At 40.1% G+C, this 25,708-nt stretch overlaps 1 protein-coding gene across 3 annotated transcripts in view; it reads right to left on the bottom strand.

The window, feature by feature from the left end:
• Window positions 1–25,708, bottom strand: part of GPC6 (glypican 6) — a 1,139,050-nt gene that overhangs the window by 65,888 nt on the left and 1,047,454 nt on the right. For 2 of the 3 annotated variants that reach the window (XM_074962546.1, XM_074962564.1), the window contains one exon: window positions 14,292–14,435. In XM_074962546.1, the coding sequence (XP_074818647.1) occupies window positions 14,292–14,435 (144 nt within the window). Of the gene's footprint in view, window positions 1–10,524; window positions 10,555–14,291; window positions 14,436–25,708 lie in introns of all 3 variants that reach the window. The other variant, XM_074962556.1, reaches the window with a different exon arrangement.

Genomic DNA, 25,708 nt, shown 5'->3' with positions numbered 1-25,708 from the left:
CAATCTGTTCCACCTGTTCCATGTAACACTGAAGAACTTTCCCAGATCTGACGAAGAACTTTGTGCAAGCCCAAAAGCTTGTCCCTCTCACCAACAGAAGTTGATCCAATAAAAGATATTGCCTCACCCACCTGGTCTTTGTAATATCCTGGAACCAACACGGCTACAGCAACACTGGAAAAAGCTCACTGTGGACATTTATTGTAGTTCTCTGTCCTTGAATGTAAGTGGATCATTTATGGAGCTGTTCAGCATTTTTTCCCCCTGGTGAAGACCAGAGTTAATTTTATTTAAACTATTTTATACAGCCCACACACTGTGGACTATATGCTGGTTAATTCTGTGTGAGCATGGTGGGTGAGAGAACCTCTCCCCTTCCCCTGTGTATCGATACAGAGAAAGGCAGAATGTCGTTGCTAGCACTCCTCTGAATGTTGGGAGGGGAAAGGGGCTGGCTGGCATGGCCTCGTGTGCTTCCCTGTGCCAACTGCGGTGCGGTCTGCAAAACAGGGAGCGTGTCCTGTCTCCTTACAAACCTGCGTGTAAGCATATTGTTCATTCCTGATGTAGCAGTAAGAGCCACTATCTCCTGGACACCTTGAACCTCTGGCCTGCATCTACCCTGTGCAGGCAGAACAGCTCAGACCACTTCAAGTGAGCACTACTGCTCTGCTTCACGCTCCAGAGTTCCTTCAGTGGAAAAGCCAGACTTTGGCTCCGTATACATTTCTTGGTGTGACTTGAATTCCATGAAATGAGTTCATTGTCAGTGTCAGATTCACTGATTGACAATCACGTTGTGTCCTTTCTCCTTCACAAATTGTCAACCAACAACAAACAGCTATTGTAACAGAAAACGAGTGCAGGACCCTGAGAGGGAATGGTTGGTGATTCTAAATGATGGTGTATGAAAGGAAGATAAGACAATTTGATTTTCTCAGACTAGGTTGACCCTATATGATTGAGTGGAGCAGAAAAATTGCTTTGCCGAAGCAAACATGATATGGAAGTCATATAAGGAGCAGAGCGCACAATAGGGAATATCAGAACGTCATTTTAACAAACATATTGTCTAAATCAGAAAGACATTTAAATGGTGGTAATAAAAAAAAAACCTTTCCTCTCTCTGCCTTATCTACCCACCTTCCTCTCCAGTTAATTTATTCCAATATACTAGGCTCTGATTTATGACTGACACACTCTTTCAGTATGTAGTGTTGTTGGGGACGTGTTGGCCCCAGGATATTAGAGAGACAAAATGGGTGAGTTAATATCTTTTATTGGACCCACTTCTGTTGGTGAGAGAGACAAGCTTTTGAGCTACACAGTGTTCTTCTTCAGGTCTGGGAAAGGTACTAAGGCCATGTTTACATTAGCACTTATGTCAGCAAAACTTGCTTCTCGGGGGTGTGAAAAAACACCCCCAGCAACAACATAAGATTTACCGGCATAAGCGCTGATACGCACAGTGCTATATCGGCAGGAGACACTCTCCTGTTGACAAAGCTACTGCCGTTCATTGAGCTGGTTTTATTATGTCGAGGGGGGAGCTCTCTCCCATCAGCACAACCCAGCTACATGAGTGATCTTACAGCAGCACAGCTGTATCGGTACAGATGTGCTGCTGTAAGCTTGTAAGTATAGACATGGCATAAGAGTGTCACAGCTAAGTACAAGATTCACCAGATAGTTTAGAGTAAGCAGCTGGCACACAGAATGGGGCTGAAGACCACTTCACCTTGAATGGTCCCTTAGAATATGAGCTAACTGCTTATGCTAAACAACCTGTTCAAACCTTGTATTTGGTTGTGACACTCTTAGGGCTTGTCTACACTTATATTTAATAGTGCTGTAACTTTCTGGCTCAGGGGGTGTGAAAAATCACCCCCCTGAGCACAGCAAGTCTGAGTGCTTTAAAGTGCTAGTGTAGACAGGCTCTGAGTGCTGGGAGCCACGCTCGCAGCACTCGGAGCGAATCCCCTCGTGGAGGGGGATTACACACTCGCACTCGCTGTGGGAGTGTTCCGGTGACAGCACTTTGAAGTTTCCAGTGTAGCCATGCCCTTAGTACCTTTCTCAGACCTGAAGAAGAGCTCTGTGTAGCTCAAAAGCTTGTCTCTCTCATTAACAGAAGCCCAATAAAAGCCATTACTTCACCCACCTTTGTCTCTAACACCCTTTCAGTATTTACTGCCAGTTGAACTTGACTCTGTTTTTAAAGAGCTGTTTCAAGTTCACTGTTGGGATTTTCTGCTCCAGCTAGTTTCTGATAACAGGCAAAGTTTGATTAACTTACCCTAGTAAGTTACCATGGTAACTCACACCTGTGCAATGTGCCTTCATTAGGGGTTCATTGATCTAGTGACACTGGTGTAAGTTTTCCTTGTCTAAAGACAATCTAACTTACTACAACTCAGAAATGAGTAGAATACCCAAAACTCTTTAACTCTTTGTAGGAAGTTAGTCATTACTCCCGGCTATATCATGAGCCTCACTTTCTACCTTAGAAAACAGTCCAGCTAACTGACCACAAGTGGAATAAAATCTAAAAATCAGGTAAAATTAAAATCAGAAGTGCAATTAGAGCTGAAGAAAAGCTTATACATTGTAACCGTGTTATTCATCACCCATAATAGTGGGAAATGACCATACAAGGATTAGACTGAGAAACACACAGTGCAGACCTGTCTCCTGGTGCTGAGTTAAGGAAGGCTAAGAGCTGATCTAACTTTAAGGAGGCTGCAAATGGAAGAAGAGATGTTTAAAGGGCCAGATCTGCTAGCCTCACTCACACTGTAGAGGGGACTATTTGCCCAGTAAGGTATTACTCATGATGAGTAAGGGTCGCAGAACTGGGCCAACAGGGAGAGTAGGTTACTTTATCAATCTTCATCTGGTAACAAAGGCCTTTGCATAGGTGAGCACTGAGTGGTGTGGGAGGAAGGAAACTTTGCAACTTTTATGCTCCTTGTTTGAGGGCCAGGAAGAACTGACCAAAAAGGGTCACCCCCTTTCTATTCATCTGAGAAGGCACATTGCCTCAAGGGCACGGGGGGAAGAGCAGAGAGGGCCATGGCTCCACTCTCCTCCTTTCACACCAGTAATGTGCACCCCACAATGAGGTATAAAAGTGAGCCCAGAGTTTGCACACTCGAGAGCTCCAGGAAGAATTCTACATCCCCGAGGCAGAATATTTCCCATTGCTCCCCTTATGGCTATGCAGCTCCCCAAGCAAGTCTGTGTCTAAATGACACAGCCAACCCTTCATCAATTTCCTTATCTCCTCCTCCTCCCAAACCAAACAGGGATCAGTAGCTCAGATTTTCAAAGCCCTGATAAAATGGAATCATAGGTTACATAAATAATCATTTAAATTGTTCGTTCCTCCCCACTCTATTAATGGAGAGCAATGGAATGATTACAAAACTGCCTGGAGAGCACGAATGCTGGAAAGGAGTACTATATCTGCTGGGCTGAGGGAAAGGAACACCCAAAATGGGAATCTTATTAAGCTCTTCAGGTCGGGGCCATATTTTTGTTCCGTTTTTGTACAGAGCTTAGCACAATCGGGGCCATGATTTGTGTCTGGGATCCCTAGATGCTGCAGCAGTACAAATAATACATAATAATAATATGCACAGTAGAAATTTAAACAATCTATTCAGTTTTTGTCACATCCATCACTGTAATACCTGAAAGAAGGAAGTGAGAGGCTGTTTACTTGCATATTATTATTATGATTATAAACTTATTTTGTTTTCTTTCCTGTAAACTTCATATTGAGGTCACAGAGAGGAAAACTTCTTCCAGGTTCATTTATTTTATCTGAAACACTCTTTTATTCTGTATGAGCTGCTTCTTCTAATGGCAACAAAGAAATCTGACTCTCCATGTCTTGTTATTTAAAAATATTCATCACACCAGCACCTGGAATTACATTTGCTGCACAGACCCTAGCAGACTAAGAATATCCATTTAAGGTCATTCATCTTTTTGGTTCAAGAAGAAATCACTTTTCAGGTAGAGGCCTGTTAGTTAAATGATGGCAGCATGCACTAAAGTAATACAATTATGTATACTGGAGATTTTTTCGTTTGGACTTTTCTTCATAAATATAAAACTTTCACCTCAGCTAGTTCATTTTCATCTGGTTTCCTTTACAGTGTTTATACGGGAGGTTTACTGACTGCACTTAAGAGTGTCCAAGAATGTTATGGGAAAAGCAAAATTACCAGAGCTTTAAAATGAATCTGATGGATTCCAGGGTTTGTTAAAAGCTCATTATACATCAAAGACTCAGTCCTGCTCCCATTTACATCAAATGGCAAAACTCCCATTTCTTTCAGTGGCAACATGTTCAGGCTCTTTATGTATCATTTCTTTTTCTGATACATCCATCACAGGAGAAAACACCACATCTGGGATGATGCCACAGGTGGAAGTGAGTAAAAATGACTGCGCAAACTCATCATCAAATTCCACTGAAGTCAAAGGCTAACCTGGGTATGAATTTGGTTCTATACATTTATTTTGAATTCCTGTTGTAAAAAAGGAACATTCACTTTTAAAGAACTTCTTAATTTTCATTTTTTGCTTTTGAATGTGACAGGTCCATTTTGTTGGCTTCCATTGATATGGTTGGGGAAGAGGAGGAGGAGTCAGGAAGGAAACACAGGTTATCTTTAAACACGTAAAACATTTATCTTCCCCAGTATTTGTTCGACAAAGGAAAGTTCACAAAGGGGACAGTATTTGTATGAAGGTAAATCTTTTTAGTTCCTGTATTTTACCTCCCCTCTAGGCACTAGTAATAGCCATAGAAGTCCATAAAGTACCAATTTCCGCCCATTACAGCCAAATAAAAAGGTATTGAACGCAATATGTTTGGCTTGGGAAACCAGTTTTTGCCTGCTGTAACTGACTTCCTGTTATAACTCTGTCTGTTAGAAGCGGAGTCCAGTGCAGCACATTTCTATTATGATCTACACAATACATCTGTTTGCCGTGGTCTAGTAAAAGTGAAACCGCTGAAAATGGCTTCAGAGAACTAACCGCAAGAGCGTGGTTTAACTCATATTTTGTTTTTGCAAGTGTAGCATCTCTGTCTGCTGTAAGGTCAGAGATCACCAAAACTTTAATTTCACTATTTTCAACCAAGCTTGTACTCAGCTAACTTGTACTTGATTTCACGCAGGATGCATCAATGCTGGCAAAAATGGGCCCTTGTCATTCACCAGTATGTAATTTTCTGGTATGTTTCAACAAGAGAGTGACAGATATTGCAACTGCATTCAATATCTTGGGGGACCATAATATATTAGGTTTATGAATGGTTTATGTATCACTTTAGGCCAGGGACAGCATGCAACCCTGGGGGCGGGGGAACATTACCATAGCTCCTCCAGGAACCAAAAAAAGTGGAAGGTGATTAAGGTGAATCAGATTGTCAGCATTTCCAGAGAGGTACCACACCTGAGGAGACTTGCATCTACTGGTTCAAACTGGGTTTTCTGAGACCAACAGAGAAAGGCTTTTCGTATAAAAAGGCTGAGTTTAAAAGGAGATGGGGCCTTCTTTTGATTCAGGGAACAGATAAGACCTTCTGTCCCATTGAGGACCTTGACACTTACAGAAGGCCTGGACTTACCAGGATCCCATAAAACTGATGGGTGACCACTGGTAAGCTTTAGCAGCAGGACAGTGGGGTGGGAGGAAGTTTTGTTTCATGATCTCTGTGTGTATATAATGTCTTCTGCAGTTTCCACGATATGCTATGCATCCGATGAAGTGAGCTGTATCTCACGAAAGCTCATGCTCAAATAAACTGGTTAGTCTCTAAGGTGCCACAAGTACTCCTTTTCTTTTTTCTCTATACCGGAAATAGTTATTGTTTCTGGTATGTTTTTTCTGTAATGTTTTTAACCTAAGAATAAATGTATTTTCCTATGTGAAGGCTTATTGGTAACTGGTGTATACTGTCGTAGCCACTAGAGAGAGGATAACATATGTGCTGGACCACAGTCAGACCTTCTGGGGAAATCACAGTGGAGTGCAGAGTCTGGAGGGTGAGAGAGAGATGCGGTTCTCCATCCAAGAGAAGTGATTGCAGGGAGTCTTAAACCTTAAGTGGATACCTTTAATGAAGACCAGGAGCGGTCGAAAATGCAATTAATCCTGAAACTGGGACAAGATGGTAAATCACTGGTCCGATTTTTGACTATGAAGAAAAGGCCTTGGTAATATCACTTGCAGTTTGTCAGTAACCACCCAGGAACCATTTTAGTGCAAAAGTTTTCAGGCAACTCATGTACCATGACAGTCACAACTATGTTTTATATTACTTAGGAGCATGGAAAGTAGCATGGTTTAAAAACTGTATAGTGGGGACACCAGCAATACTATCAGCTTTTAAACCATATTCATTTCCTTAACCAAGTGTAAAAGTGCTAAGGTCTACAGGGTGTTTGGTGTAGCCACAAGGTTTCTATAGCATTAATGTGAACATTAATAATTCACCTTTCCTCATGCATGCAAAGATTAATACACACACATGGAATGAAATTTGACCCTTCCCTGTGCTGAAAGAGCAGTATTGATGTTTTTCCTGTTTAGCTTATTCATGCAAAGACTCTTGCTGTATGTTGGAAAAAAAATACCTACCCTTCATGTATTAGGAGCTGAAACAGAAGGGACAAGGAATAGGACTTTAATCTAGGTTTCTAGGACTATTTTGTTGGAGATAAACTATCATTTTAGGCACTTGGATACTATGGTGACAAGTGCCATTAGAAATTGCCTATGCATAAACAAGCATAAAAGGCTAAAGTTTGCTTTAGTTATACCAGGTAAGTGCAGAGTAACTCCAAAGTCTGAAATGGAGTTACTCTGGGTTGACATGGTGCAGCTGGAAGCAAAATATAGCCTTATATGAATTTCTGGCTCATCAACCATATTATACCTAAATGGAAAGAAACTGAAGTCTGACTAGTGTTCTATTATCACATTCTGCTGTGTGTGGAGAAGTCTACTAACCAAGAGTGAACACAGCTGGCAACTGGCAAGGTTTCATATTTCTTGTCTTCTTTGTAGCTTGCTTATATTTTATTGTTTATATCCCCAAGATATTTCTGAAAATGAGATGATGCTTCTCAGTGGGTGTCATAAATATAAAGGGAAGGGTAAACACCTTTAAATCCCTCCTGGCCAGAGGAAAAACCCTTTCACCCGTAAAGGGTTAAGAAGCTAAGACAACCTCGCTGGCACCTGACCAAAATGACCAATGAGGAGACAAGATACTTTCAAAGCTGGAGGGGGGGAAAAACAAAGGGTCCTCTCTGTCTGTGTGATGCTTTTGCTGGGACCAGAGCAGGAATGCAGGTCAGAACTCCTGTAAAGAGTTAGTAAGCAATCTAGTTAGATATGCGTTAGATTCTGTTTTGTTTAAATGGCTGATAAAATAAGTTGTGCTGAATGGAATGTATATTCCTGCTTTTGTGTCTTTTTGTAACTTAAGGTTTTGCCTAGAGGGAGTCTCTATGTTTTGAATCTGATTACCCTGTAAGGTATTTACCATCCTGATTTTACAGACGTGATTCTTTTACTTTTTCTTTAATTAAAATTCTTCTTTTAAGAACCTGATTGCTTTTTCATTGTTCTTAAGATCCAAGGGTTTGGGTCTGTGTTCACCTATGCAAATTGGTGAGGATTTTTATCAAGCCTTCCCCAGGAAAGGGGGTGTAGTGTTTTGGGGGATATCTGGGGGTGGGGAGAGAGACGTTTCCAAGTGGGCACTATTGTTTTTGTTAGACACTTTGGTGGTGGCAGCATAAAGGTTCAAAGACAAAAGGTAAAAGTTTGTACCTTGGGGAATTTTTAACCTAAGCTGGTAAAAATAAGCTTAGGGGGTCTTTCATGCAGATCCCCACATCTGTACCCTAGAGTTCAGAGTGGGGAAGGAACCTTGACAGTGGGTCTTTACACCAACCGATAAAAGAAATTCAACCATCCCTAGCAAGCTCATATGTAGAAGAGGTTCCAACAAAAGCTGCTTTCACTGAGGGAGTTTGTCAGCACATGATTGTTCAGCCACAATACACACTGCAAGCAAACCCAGCCTTACTCATTTCTCTTAGAGCACTAATTAAAGTGGAGAACTTGCTTTGTTATTATGGTTGAAGGACAGTTTTATGTTGTTCATGCTAAACAGGATCTGAGCAGTAGGCAGACTTGTTTCACCTATAGACCGGGGCAGAGGCTGTAATAAAGCAGTTTCTTAGTAACTGTCTCTCATGCTTTAGAAATGCAATGCATCAAATTTAGCATCATGCAGAATCCTTCAGTGGGGCTATGGAATAATATTACAATTTTTTTTCTTAAAAAGGAATGCTGGCCGCTCTCCTGGGAGGATTTTGTCAACTGCTATCATTCATCTGCCTTTGCCACCTGAAATTGGTATTAAATATGAGGGAGAAAAATGATCGCAGACTTAAGCCTATTATGATACTGCCATGACAAGGAAACTTCAGAAAAACAGACACTAAAGAAGCATCTATTTTAGGAGAAACAAACAAAACTTAACTTTAACACCAAATGACCCCATCACATATTTCCATATATATTTTTTCATTATACACACCTTACACAGACAGCTAATAACAAAACAGACTCCAGGGTGGTAAATGGAATCTGTTTATGGAGGAGAAATAAATCTTAGCTTTGATTATATCCACAGAGTGCACATCTGCTGGTTAACATCAAGTATACAGAAACAGCACCTCCAAAAGCATAGCACTTTAGTGGTGTAAGGATATTCCACGTGGAGGCCATCTGGCTACTATTACAAGTATTGGAGCCCAGTATCTTCTGGCTTAGAATTGTGATTAGTACCTCCTGAGTTATCATGTCTTTTATGTACTTGGTGCTCTTATCCATTCCCGCGAGCTATATATGCAAAACGTTCTGGAAAAATTATATCTGTCCTGCAGTGTTTGAGATACTAGATTTTATTTTTAAACCCTTTAAGATTTATTTCTGCTGGATTATTTTCTAGGGACTCTTGGGAAGTAAAATGTTCAGAGTACACATCCTATCTCAGGCATACTGTGCTGTAACTCTGCATATATTTAACATTCCCAGACTTTGGACTAAGTGGAGTCAAACAAAACTGAAACTGTGGTCTCTATGTTTCACAAGCGCACCAGAGGATTCACTAAGAGGCTCAAATCAACATGTTCAAAGTAAATTGTCCTTTTAATTTTAGCTCTTTTTGGCTAAAAAGCAAAGCAGATTCATTGCTTGAATTATATTTTCTGCTTCATGTAATTCTGGAAAAGTTGGGAAGAAGTAGTTGAAAATAGATTTCTCTCTTTTTTTTTTATGGTGTTTAGGTTGCTCTTGGTTCTTTAGTATTATTTATTCTTATAATTTAAATAGCAGAACTTGAAAATAGTAAGCCTGAATGTAGCACTATACACTTAAAATGCATCCAGCCCTACTCCCAAAAGAAAGATTTTTGCTCACTGAAATAGTTTTTGTTTGCTGTGTGAATGAAAGCAGGTGCAGACTAAAGGAAGGTTCTCCTACAAAGCAAGACACAATGCACTCATATCCTAATGGCAAATAGCATGAAAGGGCCTCTCTTTTTCAGTCTGGGTGCATGGACATGCACTTGTCTATGCAGTGACAATACTGTACATGAATGTAAATCAGACCCATAATGTTGTGGTCAATTTCTCAGATGCTCATCCCCATAGAATGGGTGTGTCATTATGTACAGTATATTTAATAGTACACTCACTCTTTTGTGGAAGAAGAGTTAAGCCCCCACCGCCTCCCTGCATGTAAAGCAGTTTACTCAAGAAGAATCAAATATGTGGAGTTTATTTCTTACATCCTACAGCCAGGGCCTCATTGCAATGTGGAGGTTCTTAAGAGAAGTCTTGCTGAAAGAAAGGAGTCTGGCATTGTGCCCTTTAGGTAGTAAGACTTAGTCTCAGCTGGAGTTGCAACTTGAATCTGATGGCTAAGGGCCCTCCACTGAGAACAGCCTTTGCTTTTTATCCAAGGGTCTCAAAGTACTTCACATTGATCACCTCTGTGAAGTAGGTAAAAATTATTAAACCCATTGTACAGATGGGTAAATAGACTAGAGAGGCTAAGTGGCTTGTCTAAGGGCACACAAGACTACTATGGTCTATCCAGAACTAGAAATCCAGGAGTCCTGACATCTTGTCCCCTTTGCTCTCACTGATAGATAACACTCCTTCATTGAGATCAGAAACCACCTTCGGAACAGATGAATGGTGTGGAAAAGAACTATAAACTCTAAGCTCGACTCAGAATTCAATGAGCCTATTTAAAATACGAGCCTATTTAAAATACAAGCCTATTTAAAACGCCTTGTATTTAGTCTACAGATAAACAAAGAAAAATGGTAGAGATGAAACTAGAAGTAGTAGTTTGTCCGGCAATATTGTACAAAGACAAATGGGTATGAAAGTGAAGAATAAGAATACCAACGCTTACACCATGTTGCATTGTCCTCCAGATAGTCCTCTGGGAAGCAAGAGGAAAACAGATTCAGGGAACAGAAAAAAAACAACATAGCAGGTTATACCAAACAGCTAACCACAGAGAAGATAAAGTGTCATTATAAGCAGTCTCTTGTAAATGAGAATTCTTAGATACTACATTTCAGAAGAAACCAAGTAGACCCAGCAGTGAAAGCTGAGTATACATGTTAAGTCTGACATCATAAGTATATTTGATCAGTTTTAAGCTAAATACATGTCAACTTTACTTTTTGATATTTCATTTTCACATTCATTTGATATTTCATTTTCAAATGTCTTACTTTGATTTATTATTTATCAAATGCCATTAGGATGCAGCTATTATGAATTTAATAACATATAACGCTCTTCCCAAAATGTCTATGTTCTGCCATTAAGTAATAACTGCCTCTGCTTTAATGAAACTACTGGATGTATCAGAACAGGTTAAGTTAATGATAATGGGCCAAATTTATAGAGTTGCATATTTAGGCCACTTAATGGGAGCTGCTGAGTGCTAAGTACTTTGGAAAATTTGGTCACTTCATTTAGGTTTCTAAAGGGGAACTGATATGTCTTAAAAATCTGTCCCCAGATTTAGGGTGCTCAAATCTGGCTTAAAATATATTACATTGTAGTATATGACAGATGCATCTGAAATAATTTGAATAACTTGTTTTCTTCTGAGAGAATATGCTGTCAAAGACTGATCCTTCTGGTGATACTAGTTTTGTCTGTCACTTCACTTTTTAGAGTCTATGCAGCTTCATCTTTGGTCTTTGCTATGATGGTTTAATGTTCAGTGATTTGACAGTATTTTAAGAATGAAATCTCAAAGACAGATAGTCAAGTGAAACACAAGAAAAAGCTACCATGAAAGTCAGGGAGGTATTAATTTTTTGTAATTTTTTTGGCATTTCTTGCAAAAAAAATTCAAAGGAGGCTAGATTTATGGTACACTGCCTATGAAAACAGTGAGTTACTTTGTTGTATATTTATATTAATTGAGTAATCAAAAGTGAGTGACATACAGACTGGAAAACATCATACACATTATGAGAATTTTGTTCAGAACATCAGCCTTTTTGTAATACTATTTTAAAAAAATTATATCATTTAAATCTTTCTAGGAAACTTACACTACTTGGTTTGAGACACTAGTAATGAACTTTTCAAAGCATGGATAAAGGATCATAGTTCTGAAGCAAAACCTGATACCCCAATCCACTGAGAATCCCGTTCCAACTCCAGCTGAAGTCAGTGGCCATCTCTCACTTCAGTGGGTGCTGGACTGGGCACAAAAGGAGATAGTACTGTTATTTAGATCTGTATTTGCTACAGATATTAATAGCTACAAGGACAATAACAGTTTCCAATTTATATGTCACTAGGAAGAAGATTAGGTAGATATTTAGCTGTAACAGTTCGTTAAGTGAGAATATCAATGATAAACTTGCTCTCCTCTCAAAATCTTGGGGAAATCTAATCTGGTCAAGTCAAATGGGACCAAATTCCCCATTGAAAGTCAATGAGGTTACTCAGGGTATAAAGCATTGTCTACATTGACAGATTGTCTTAGTTACAGCCATTGATGGCCAACTACAGATGAATCTGCTCCATTGCCATTTTATTTATTGTGTATTATAGTTTAAATGGTTTTACCCTGTAAAAGATATTAGTGGTTCAGCAGTATTCTTATTATATGTATGAGGAATGCCTGATCTCTTTTTAAGTGGTATCAATGCTTTAGCTGCTCCCACTATATAGTAGTAGTTCAAGCTGAACTATGACGACCAACTTTCCTTTTTAATCCCTCTCCTCCTGCTGGCCCCTTTATATCGTGTAATTTGATTCCTTGAGCACTCCAAACTCCCCCCGGCTTCAATGAGCTTTCAGTTTGCTCTAGCCCCAGTGCATCCATGCAGAAGGAGCCTTGCACTTGCATGGAGCAGGGTAAAGAATGGGAGCCTACGAATGCAGACTTTGAGTAATGACAGCACTGGAGCTGGAAGGTGTAATTTCCAGCTCAAGCAGACTACCCACACTAGCTCTTGTTAAGTGAGCATGCTAAAAACAGAGTGTCACTGTAGCAGCAAGTGGGCTAGTTGTTCTGAGCACCTGTCAGAGACCCTAGGTGTATAGTCACAGTGGCTAGCCCCTTGGGGCACTCCCCTTTTTGGACTTGATCAGAGCTAGTGTGAGTGTGTCTACTTGAGCTGGGAATTACACCTTCCAACTCCAGTGCAGACATACCCTTAAGGGGAAAATCCTGCCCCACTGAAGCCAATTAGAGTTTTGCCATTCACTCTAATTGGGGCCAGAATTTCTCCCTATGGTTAAATCTTAGTTTAAAGTGTTACATTGTGATATGTTTCCTTCATGTTGGTAAACCAAGGCGACAAACAGATTTTACCTTTTTGTTTTAGGGGGAAAACAAGGTACACTGTTTCCAGAACTACTGGGTACCAAAACCGTTGCTTAAAGTTAGTGCAATTATAAGACAAGCCCATGTACTGAATTGAATTGAAATATCATATGTATTCTTTAACTTAATTAAAATTAAGGGGTAAAATATATTATACATATAGACTATGGGAAAGACTTGGCAGCCTTGAGTGCTAATTTAATGATACGAGGAGCTAGTCTTCTTCTTAGCATATGCACAACGTGCCTCAAGTGGCCTGTGACCAGGATTCATCACCCAAATTTGGTCCACTGGTTGGATCATTAGCTTCCCTGTCTTGGGTAGGATACTGACGGCAAGTGTGACCTGAACGCTGATCCAAAATGATTGTATAAAATAGAGACCTGGATCTTGTTTTGAATTAGAAGCATATAAATTTCTCCTTAAATATTGAAACTCACTTGTATATCAGGAACTAGCTCAAATCAATTTAAGCTTACAATTCTAGTTTTATGATATTAAGTAAAAAGTATGGAAGAAGTCAAGGTGTTTACATAATGCAAACAGCTTTGGTTTAGATGCTTTATATCCTTAATGCTTTTATCCATTAACTTTACACCATAACAGCAAAGTAATATTGACAACATTAATAATTACGCATCTTTACATCCACTTCATCGGTGTACAAATAGCAGGAATATTGTTGTCTGAGATATGAATCCACTGACTTGAAGTAAGTAAAATAACCTTATATTAAGATGATTGTTTTTAAAATTACTGAACGAATAAGGCAAGATTAGTGATCACTTACATGCTAACTGATCAAAAGCCTATTTTTTAAGAGTGTGTTGTAAAAAAAAAAAAAAAAAAGCCAATTATAACTTTACAAACAGCCATATTAAATGAAGCACTGGACCTAATGAATGAGAAATGCACATTAGATTTGCATATATTGAAGAACTGGCTGCTGAATCCTTAATTCAATACTTAAATGGAGAGCTGATGTAGACAATTTTTTTTCAAAGGAAATATATATTGGTAAGTATTTTGCTTGAATCGTTTATCTAATTCATGACCAGGAGAAAAGAGTTTATCACCTTCTAATCTTTCCAGTATATCAAATCTGAGTCATACTGGTCTCCAAAGGGATGTAATTTCCTTACTGCTTTCAATGTAAAAAGTCATTTGTTTACTACAAAGTTGCACAGCGTATATGATAATTACATACAGTAATTATGAAAATATTAAACATCTATGGTGAAGGAATATTGTCAAAGCAAAATTCCCCTCCATCTCTGCTAGCCTAATGAGAGAAGACAGCAAATGTTATTACTTACCAGTCTATCCAAACTTGTGCCAGCAGCTGTGGTTGGTCTCTCCTCAGGATTGTATGGCCTAAAGCGGGTATTGAAGTTCTCGGGAACAGAGCGAGAAGATCTTAAAGCAGGTGCTGGTTTAGGCTGGCCACATCCTTGAAAGACCTGAAAGAAGCATTTTAGATTACATCAAACCTTCCTTTAAAAAGGAAGAGTGATAGTTTACAAGTGCAATATCCCATTCATAGGTTTGTAATTTAGCATTGATATCCTGGTAATAATGAATTAACTACCAGCCCTAAATCAAAACTTTGACAGACATCATTACTAAGGTCTGTTCAAGGAATTTGCAGTAATGTACAGGGCCTTTTTCATCTAGGTCAGTGGTTCTCAAAGCCGGTCCGCCGCTTGTTCAGGGAAAGCCCCTTGCGGGTCGGACTGGTTTGTTTATCTGCTGCATCCGCAGGTTTGGCCAATTGTGACTCCCACTGGCCGCAGTTCGCCGCTCCAGGCCAATGGGGGCTGCGGGAAGGGTGGCCAGCATGTCCCTTGGCCCGCGCCGCTTCCCGCAGCCCCCATTGGCCTGGAGCAGTGAACTGCGGCCACTGGGAGCCGCAATCGGCCGAACCTGCAGACGCGGCAGGTAAACAAACTGGCCCGGCCCGCCAGGGGCTTTCCCTGAACCAGCAGCGGACCGGCTTTCAGAATCACTGATCTAGGCCACATTTTGAGTCTAGCTCATTTTGGTAGTCATTGAAATGGGCTAACATCTGAATGATGTTTGGGTTGTTATCCCTCCAGAAAGCGAAACAAGAAAAAAAATCTTTTGTGGTTGGATGCAGCTGCAGTTGGTTTCAAATTAAGTTAAATCCTGTCAGGTATCCACAAACCTACCTGTTCGCCCAAACACAATTGGCACTAATTGGTAACCTTGTTGGCACTCTCAGAAGAGAGGTCAAGGGCTCAATGGCCTTATAACTTAATTAGCCTCTCATCTCCCTAAAAGATGGTCTCCGCAAATCAGAGCTGAGGTACACTGACTGGGCAATCATGAGGAGTATGTTCTGCCAATGTTCTTGTTCATTGGATAAAGATGTCTCAGGGATGTCAGTCTGGCAGTTTTCAGAAGCACCAGTTTGAGTTAATTACAAAGTCTGAATAAAAAGAAAAATATTTGAAAAAAAATCAGTAGAATATAAGCAGTGCTGTTTTTACTGCACATACTGAAGGACAGCACTAGGGATGCTGCTGAATCTATAGATGAAGAAAGCTTGATTTTAACTTCACCAGCCTTCACACAAACTAGGGTGGCCAGGTGCCTGGTTTTCTATCAGAAAGTCTGGTAGTAAAGGGGACCTCACAGTGAACACCCGAAGTCCGGTTACTGTGGGCAGGGTAGGTGAGGAGGCACCGGATCATCACCTGTGCCAGCCCTTACTCAGCTAGGGCCACCTCCTACCTGCGCTGGGCAGCTGCAGCTCCTGGTGCTGGCTCTGCAGGCAAGTCCCTCTTGACCAAGGGCTGAGAGGGGAGGAGAGGGGAAGAACTGCAAGCTATGGAAGGATGGGGGAAGAGGAGTGAACCGGGGGGCAGGGCCTCAGTGGGAAGAGGTGGAGTAGGGCAGGGGCCTTGGGGGAAGAGGCAAGGCCTGGGGGGGTGGGGGTTCCAGCACTCCTGTTAGAGCGTCTGGTTTTTAAAAATTATAAAGTTGGCAACTCTAACACAGACGTTCAACTTTTTTTTTTTAAAAAAAGATTCATGTGGAGGTTTCACTATAAGATTTTCTGTTGCTGCTTTGAAACTGAAGGCCAGAATTATCCACACAAGAGCAGACCGTGGTCATTCTTAACTTATTAGGCTTCCATTCAGCAAAGCACTTAAACATATGTCTAACTTTTAGCACATGAGCAATCCGGTCCTTATTCAGGGAAAGCACTTAAGCAAGATGCTTTGCTGAACCAGGATGGAATTATTCATACACTTAAATACTTGCTTAAGTGTTTTGCTGAATTGGAGTCTTACTGTTTATCTCCATAATACTCTGAGTGTACACTGTGCTATAGGATAGGGTTAAAATAAGTGAGGATTTTTCTGGCATACAGGGTACAGTTATAAAGACAACTTTGATAGGTACGGCCCCAGGTAATTCATCATGCCAAACTGAGCTGGTCAAAAATTTTCCAACATTTTTTTCACTGGAAAATATGGCTGCACTGAAACAGATACTTCCATTGCAAAAGTCAATTTCACCAACATTTTATGATTTTTCTTATGACATTTTAAAAAAAGTTTCATTTTGAATTGATATTTTAACATTCTAATGTCATTTACAATCAAATTGACCTTTCCAAACAATTTTTTTTTGTTTTAGATTGACATGTAGAAAGAAAGCATTTCAGTGTGAATTGGCATTGTGTTGTGATATTTTGTGTCAAAATGGCTTGTTTTGGTCAAAAATGTTGAATATTTTTGTTTCGACTTTTCTGAATCATTTTTTTTTTGAATTTTTTGGTCCGTGAAAATGTTTGATATTTCATCTTTTCCTCTCAATTAAGGATGAAAACAAATGTTGAAATATCAGAATTCCCTGTGGATGAACATTCTGTTTTTCAACCAGCTCTAATACCGAACACAAACAATTTACCTAAATTTGCATAGTGTTGTCGTGAACTGCTAGTAATCCCATTTCTCTTCAAGTAATCTACTATGGTATTTTTTCTTTCTATTTCTATTTCATTTTTTTCTATCACATATTGGAGAATTGGTACAGATTTTGATACATTTGTTGAAATATAAAAGTTTTTTTTTTTTGCATTGTGTATGTTTTTGTCATTAAATTTGCATGCAACCAGACAACAGCAGAACTCTATAGTACTTTTTAGATTTGGAGAGGAGAAATCAGCTGCTCCTTTGAAAGTTAACTCACAATAATACAGTAAAGATGCAATCCGCAGTTTGTTTACTACACAAAAGGAACAGTCTACATTTTGAAATCCCAAGCCTCATCTTTTCACTTCCTATCCTGTCCCTTTCCACCTGCATACAGGTTAGAATGGGACAGGATAGGAAGTGAAAAGATGAAGCTTGGGATTTCAAAATGTAGACTAAGAAGGAGCACATGAAACATTTCCTGAACAAAAAACCATTAGGTATGTGAAAGAATACACCTTATAGATTTCTGGACAACATCCAGCCTGCTGGTTTTATGGTGTGAATTGATGGCTTGATGGTTAGCATTTCAACTTTGAGATTTGAAAGAATCAGTTTAGGTTTCTGAGGTCTAGAAAGTAACCTTCTGCTTTCTTTTGAAAAAAACTCTGTCTGTGTGTGTATGGAGAGAGAGAGAGAAGTTTGGAGAAGAGGAAGTGTAGTTTTGATAATATTGTGAACACATTTTTTCTTCTGTGTTGGTAATGGTGGACCAATGGTGGAAGAAACGTCCAAGCTGCCTGTGATAGTGTTATGTATTTGTCCCTGCCAGACAGCCTAGAACAATTGCTGACATCTGCCAACTTAATTCTCACTTTCTTCAAACACAGAGATGGTGTGCAATGACCTCACCAATCAGCTATTACATTTTAATTCTGCATACAATGCCCATCCTGTCCGACTCTCTCAACAAAGCCGTAGCACAAAGGGTGATTTGGGTTTGGTTTATACCTATATCTAAATTGCCAGCATATCATTCTTTGCCAGAAAAGGACAACAACAAAGTTTACAAAACATATAATAAAAATAAACTATCAACATTCCCAATAGCAGTAACATATGATGAAGACATTCAAATCCTACATTTCACCAACAGAGTCCTAGGGAAATAGGGGATACAAAATGAAAATGCTGTCAGAGAACCCTGAAGTATCAATCCCAGATTTTAGCTGCAAAAGAGAGAATTAGAACACATACTAACTTGATGACATATACTGAAGGAATAAATATATGGATTAGTTAATTAACAAACAGATAATTAGCATAATAGTCGTAAAGGAATACAAGTAAAGAACACAAAAGTTGTGCAGGAAACAGCAGGAATAAAATGTAGGATACTCAGACCTGATTCAGCAAAGTACTCAGACATGCCTAACTTTAAGCAAATGATTAGTCCCATTGATTTTGGGCCCAATCCAATTCCCACTAACATCAATGGGCCATTAGAGTATTTAGAAAAAATACATCCAAAATGTTAGCTAAGACAGAATCCCTGCAGCATCTAACAGATGAGAGGATAAAGTTAAAAAATGAACAGAAGGACTGTACAGAAGGAGAGCACCAAGAATGGTACTGAATATCTATTGTATATATGCAGACATAGGAAGTTGGATGGGTCCTTCAATACCCCATCTAACTCTCAAAAAAAAAAAAAAAAAAAAAAAAAAAAAAAAAAGAAAAAGGAAGGATAAACAATGAATCTTAAAAACCGAGACATATGGAGGTTTCATAATATGTTTTTGTTACTGCTGCTTTGGAATTGACGGCCACCGTTATTCACACAGGAGCATACGTTTTTATTTATTTATATATCACTGTATAATAGGTGAACTGTGCCAAAAATATGATCCTTGTTCCAAAGAGATTCCAATGTAAAATTACAGTAGGCACAATACAGAACAGTGCCTTGCTCAACAAACACAAATTGGTAAGAGTATATTCTAATGGAAAAACCTTATGAAACAGGCAGGCTTTCAGAAAATATTTAAATCAGAAGAGGGATGGAATTTGGATTAAAATAACTATGAGGATGTGTCAGGTATATAGTTATCAAGATGTCTTTCAGAGGGATTGCCCCAGGTGTACACCATGCCAAACTCAAAGGGTCAAATTCTCAGTTGGTAAGCTGGGATAGCTCAGTTGATTTGAAGACAGCTGCACCAGTTTACACGAGTAGATAAACTGACTTGTTAAACAGCAGCCAGATTTCTCAGTAGCAGTGACTGCATTTCAGTGGTGGGTGAAGTGTACTGTAGTACACATATAATGTCATGCATACTCTATGTGTGTATGCACGACATTATATGTATACTACAGTATAATTTTAACAAGAGAGAATGCTACATTTAGAGGCCAGTGGTATGCTGACTGAGGTCAATCCATCTTGGGAGAGGGATCATAGAATACCAGGGTTGGAAGGGACCTCAGTAGGTCATCTAATCCAACCCCCTGCTCAAAGCAGGACCAATCTCCAATTTTTGCCCCAGATCCCAAATGGCCGCCTCAAGGATTGAACTCACAACACTGGGTTTAGCAGGCCAATGCTCAAACCACTGAGCTATCCCTCCCCTGACACAGGCATGAGGCATATCATTAATGTTCAGGGTAGGTGGGAACTAAAGAATTTCAAGAGGAGATCATACCACTGAACCAAAACAATTGAAGGCCCCAAGCTCTTATTATGGTGAACACTTCATGGGTTACTTACAGGAGGTCTGACTTATTGGAGAGCCATGATTTAAAGGCATGGATTAAATCTGGAAAGGTAAGGGAGCCATAATCAATAAAACTCTTCCAAGGAGGATTTTCCTATCAGCTACTACAGAACAGTAAAGTTAATTTCACTATTATAAATGGCTTCCACAGCTCAGGATTTTAGGAAGGGTGGGCCCAGACTTCCCCACAAGAAATGAAAACTTTACAGTGCAAATGGAATATTCACATGATTTACCAACCATTATAGCAAATCAAATATTTTCCAATGAAAGGTGTCATAAATACAAAGGGAAGGGTAAACACCTTTAAATCCCTCCTGGGCAGAGGAAAAACCCTTTCACCTTTAAAGGGTTAAGAAGCTAAGACAACCTCGCTGGCACCTGACCAAAATGACCAATGAGGAGACAAGATACTTTCAAAGCTGGAGGGGGGGGGGGGGAAAACAAAGGGTCCTCTCTGTCTGTGTTGTCTTTTGCCGGGATCAGAGCAGGAATGCAGGTCAGAACTCCTGTAAAGGGTTAATAAGCAATCTAGCTAGATATGCTTTAGATTCTGTTTTGTTTAAATGGCTGATAAAATAAGTTGTACTGAATGGAATGTGTATTCCTGTTTTTGTGTCTTTTTGTAACTTTAGGTTTTGCCTAGAGGGATTCTCTATGTTTTGAATCTGATTACCCTGTAAGGTATTTACCATCCTGATTTTACAGAGGTGATTCTTTTACTTTTTCTTCAATTAAAATTCTTCTTTTAAGAACCTGATTGCTTTTTCATTGTTCTTAAGATCCAAGGGTTTGGGTCGGTGTTCACCTATGCAAATTGGTGAGGATTTTTATCAAGCCTTCCTTAGGAAAGGTGGTGTAGTGCTTGGGGGGATATTTGGGGGCAGGGGGGAGACGTTTCCAAGTGGGCACTTCCCCTGTTATTTTTGTTAGACACTTTGGTGGTGGCAGCATAAAGGTTCAAAGACAAAAGGTAAAAGTTTGTACCTTGGGGAAGTTTTAACCTAAGCTGGTAAAAATAAGCTTAGGGGGTTTTTCATGCAGGTCCCCACATCTGTACCCTAGAGTTCAGAGTGGGGAAGGAACCTTGACAAAAGGATAAAAGTCTGTAGTATTGCAAGTGAGAAGGAAGTTGAGTTCATGTCAAGGAGTGGTGATGTCATTGATCTAGGCAGGAAGGCCTTTTTCCTGGCCAATTAAAAAAAAAACACATTGCTTGCTCTGGGGAGCAAGCGATCAAAAATGAAAATTAAATCGATTGGAATATACAAAGTGGGTAAGTTTTCAATGAAAACTTTTCTTTTAAGGAAAAGTTTTGCTTCTTTCTTGGTTGAAGGGCAGAGTATGCTATAAAGCCAAGCTGTAAATCTCACAGCATATGAGAGAGTGTGGTTTGATTGTCAGTATGCCTAGTGAGCTCTAAGATCACCACTGCAGGAACAGGGCCCCATCATGCAAGGTGTAGAGCACTATTAAAATCCTAACAACTTCACTGAGAGTTGAAAGGCTCAGCACCTTGCAGGACTGGGTCCATAAATAGCAGGTCTGGGGGATTTTTAAAACAAATAATAATCTCCCTCCCCCAACTTCCTAGTTACAGTAGTTTCTTTCTGGGAAATGAAAAAGCACTGAATCAACTAGCAGTCTTGGCAGTGCTGAGCAGACATGAATACCCAAGTGTGTTAGATCAATGGGAACTGGCCAGTCTTTTGATGCAGAGAAGATGGCAAGACCATTGACTTCAGATACTGTACCGAGGAGTACCATTAAAGATAAATCAAGGAAAAGTCTTCTGTTATTCACTAACAGCTCAACGATACTTATTACCACATTCAAAGGACCTTGATAATAATGGGTTCAGAGGAGCTACTGGTGTATGCATAGATACCCACACTAAAGATGGAAAGGAGGAAACTGTTTATTGCCATGTCAGATTGTAGATAAAACTCTATCATACTGAGGTCTGATAATCAGAGGCTGTAGAACATAATCCTATTTTTCCTGAGTCGCCATTAAAAGGAGGTTAAATGGGATGTTTAATGTATTCACCTCCAGCATGTCATGCATCAGTCTAATCTACACAGATGAAAGCATGTTTAGATGTTAATAAGGAAAGTCACAGACCAGGCACATGCGGAAGTTACAGACCTCACTCCGCAGACTGCCTCTTACAAAGCAACCACAGAAAGTTCTCAACAAATATGAAACACTATTGTTGTAGTATCCAGGCAAAGTACTAAAAAACTTCAACAGGACTTTATTTTTTAAACTGGAAACCTCTTTTCCAAGCTGCTGCTGCACCCTCAGTAACTCTCCCTCAGCCTCTTCAGCTCCTCCCCCCTCCTTCCTGTTTCCTGTCCTTTCAGACTCCCAACAGCCAGTGCTCCCAATTCTAATAATTGCAAGCAACATCTAAACACCACATTCCCTCCTCTCTTAAGAAACTCTCCCAATTACAATAAACATTGTTGTTCTAACCACAGGAACAAATAGGAAACAAGGCACTATACTGTTGACAGAATTATTACACTAAAACCACTATAGATACTACATCACATAGTCTCTAGTCCAGACAGGTGGTCGTCTGGGTCTGACAGGCCATCTCTCAAGCCCCGGTTCCAGTGCAATGTCTTGTTGTGTTGATACTACGGTGAAGTCATCCAATGCAGACTGGGTGTTGGCATAATCTCCTCTTGATGCATAGACAAGTGCAAAGAAAGAAGCATTCCATACCTGCCCATCAGAAAGTCGATAGGTGTAAGGTCCCTTCTTTATGATTTTAAGAAGAGCTGTGAATTTATGGTCCCCTTTGTGTAAAATTCCAGGTTTTCGTATTTGAATGAAGGAACCACACTCAAACTTTGGTTCCTTAGAACCCCGCCATTTGTCTGTGAAAGCCTTATACTTTGCTTGGTTCTGTTAAACTGTTTTTCTCACATCATCCTCGGTTGGGGCCTCAGGTCGTGCCTTTAACAATCCAGCAATGTTCAGTTTAGTATTCATCAGTTTCCCATGCAGTAACTTTGCGGGTGATCTTTGCGTTGTGGCATGTTGTGTAGCCCGGTATGCTTGCAAGAAATCAGTAGTGAAGGGTATCTACAAACGCCCTTACAGTTTAGCTGTTTGCAAACTCTTTCAAACTTCTGTTACACAGTTAGATTTCCCCATTGGCTTGAGGGTAGTATAGGGATGACCTTCTGTGTAAAATGTTCCTCTCTGCTAGAAAAGTTTCAAACTCCAGGGAAGTAAATTGACTACCATTATCTGAAACCAGTTCTTTGGGGTTACCTTCCCTGCTAAAAACTGGAGAGAGGAACTTAATTACTGTAGCAGAAGAGATTTGCGATGTAAACACGACCTCAGGACATTTACTGAAATAATCTATTAAGGTGATGGCATAATGACAGTCAATTGGAGCAATATCAAAGGGTCCTACAAATGTCAATCACCACTTTTTCCCATGCAGATTCAGGAAGAGGAACAGGCTGTAATGGAGGGGTACTTGTCACTGCTGTCTTTTCATGCATTTGGCAAGTGACACAGGATTTTATGAGTGCTTCGGTTTGAGAGTCCATCCCTGGCCACCAATACAGATCCCGTAGTCGTTGTTTGCTTCTGAAAATTCCTTGATGAGTATCGTGTGCCAGGTGTATGAGTTTTGACTGTAATTCTTTTGGCACAAGTAGCTGGTGTGAACCTCATAGCACACAGCCATTGAGCAAAGAAAGCTCATCCCGAACTCTAAAATAAGGCAGCAAAACTGGGTCAAGGTTTTTAGGGTGACTGGGCCATCTCTTGGTCAGAAATTCCCGTAGTTTTTGTTGAATTGGACATGGACACGGACATTGTTCTCTTATAACTACAGTAAGAGTGCTTGTAATAAACGCAACCACTACATCCCCATCCTCCGGTGGACCATCTGGTGAAGGCAAAGGCAGGCGAGAAAGGCCATCAGTGACCACATTTTGGTTTCCAGGCTTATATTCCAGTTCATAATTGAAAGAGAGTAGTCTTGCAGACCATCTAGCAATACGATTCCTGCTCTTCCCAGTCCTTTCGTGGTGAGCAACGTCGTCAAAGGGCTGTAGTCTGTGCTCAACTTGAACATGCGGCCCCACAGGTAAGTTCTCCATTTTTCAGTTGCCCAGACACAAGCAAGTGCTTCTTTTTCGACTGTAGACTATTTCCTCTCAGGATTACTTAGGATCCTTGAAGCAAATGCAACAGTCCTCTGTGTTGTCCTCATGCAGTTGTGTGAGAACAGCCCCAAGTCCATAATCAGAAGCATCAGTAGTTACAATTGTGGGCAATGCAGGACTGAATAGTGCAAGTACTGGACTAAGTACAATCAAGTCTTTCACCGTTTTGAAACTAGCTTGTGCATCCATTGTCCACAGTAAGGTTGAACTTCCCCGTAGTCATTCTTGTAACAGTTCAATGACAGAAGCATAACTGGGAATGAATTTTGCATATCAGGAGGTAAGACCCAAGAAGGAACGTAAGGTTTGCAAATCTGTTGGAGGAGGAGCATTTGAAATTGCCAGGATATGAGCTGGATCAGGTTTTAGTCCAGCCTGTGAAATTGTATGCCCCAGAAAGGAGAGTTCAGTTTGTCTAAATTTGCATTTGGACCTATTGAGCTTGAGGCCTGCTTTGCTGATGCAGTTTAGTACAGACTGCAGGTTATTTTCATGCTCCTCCGAAGTATTTCCAAACACAGTAATATCATCCAAACAGCACTGAACTCCATGTTGATTCCTCAGAATCAATGACATTTTTTGGAAGGCACTTGGGGCTGATGCGAGACTATATGGAACATGTTTAAAAGGGAATAGTCCTTCATGTGTAATAAATGCTTTGAGGTCTCTGCTATCTTCATGCAACATAACCTGATGGGATTCGCTCGGCAAATCAAGAGTAGAAAACATCTTTGCTCCACAGAGTTCTGCAAATACTTCTATGTGAGGAAGAGGATGGCTGTCAATCACAATAGCTTTATTTGGCTCCCTTAAGTCCACACAAAGGCGGATGCGCCTCCACCCTTCTTCTGTGTCACTACTATAGGTGAAACCCATTCCGAGGAGTTAATCTCTTCAATAATGTCATCCTCCACAAGTTTTCTAAGTTCCTCTGAAACAGCTTCCCTGACTGAAAATGGTAAGCACTGTAATTTCTGTCTTACAGGCATCACATTATTCTGCATTTTAACTTTATGCAGAAACCCATAAGCACAGCCGAGTTTCTCCTCAACCTGGTGTAGGGTCCCAGCTGAAACTGGTGTGTGTGTACCACAAGAGTGCTTTGCTGAGGAAGATTAATTCATCCATTAACTACCCTGAGATTTAAAGCAGCCAATAAATCTCTGCCAAGGATAGGAGTGCATTTGTGGACAATGTAGAACTTTGCAATTACACAGCAATCACCAAAAGTAACTATTGCTGGCAGGCAGCCATGTATTGGAATATGGTTTTTCAAGTAGCACACCAAGTGAAGCTTGGGTTCAGTAAGAGGCACATCTTTAAAGTAATGCAGATAGATGGAATCAGGTAGTATAGATACTGCTGAGCCAGTGTCCAACATTAGCAGAAAAGAGTGCGATTTGCCTGAGGGTATGGCGGAAACTTTTACCGTGCACTTTATTTGTTCTGGAATATGTGCAGTAGTGATTTTGTCCACGCTCAGCACAGTAACATCTGGTATTGTAATTGCATGTTGATTGAACTGGCTGCTGCGACATACTTTAGCAAAATGCCCAATCTTTTTGCAATGATTGCACTGAGCTACTTTTGCTGGACATCTTGTGTAGCTTGCAAGGTGTCATGGGGATCCACAGCAAAAGCATGCTTTTACTGTATTTTGAATTTGCTGATTCAGTGGTTTTTCATTAGTTTTCCTCTTCTAATTGTTTATCTGCAGCGATAGTGAACTTTTCTGCAAAGGAGTCCCAGCCTGGACTGTGCCTCCTGTATCCATGCTCATTATTTTGGCTTCAGCTGTAGCTGACTCAATCTGGGT

This window comes from Natator depressus, chromosome 1, assembly GCF_965152275.1.
Source record: "Natator depressus isolate rNatDep1 chromosome 1, rNatDep2.hap1, whole genome shotgun sequence".
NCBI lineage: Eukaryota > Metazoa > Chordata > Testudines > Cheloniidae > Natator > Natator depressus.
Note: the sequence above shows the minus strand (reverse complement) of the source record. Positions and strands in the feature narration are given on the sequence as shown.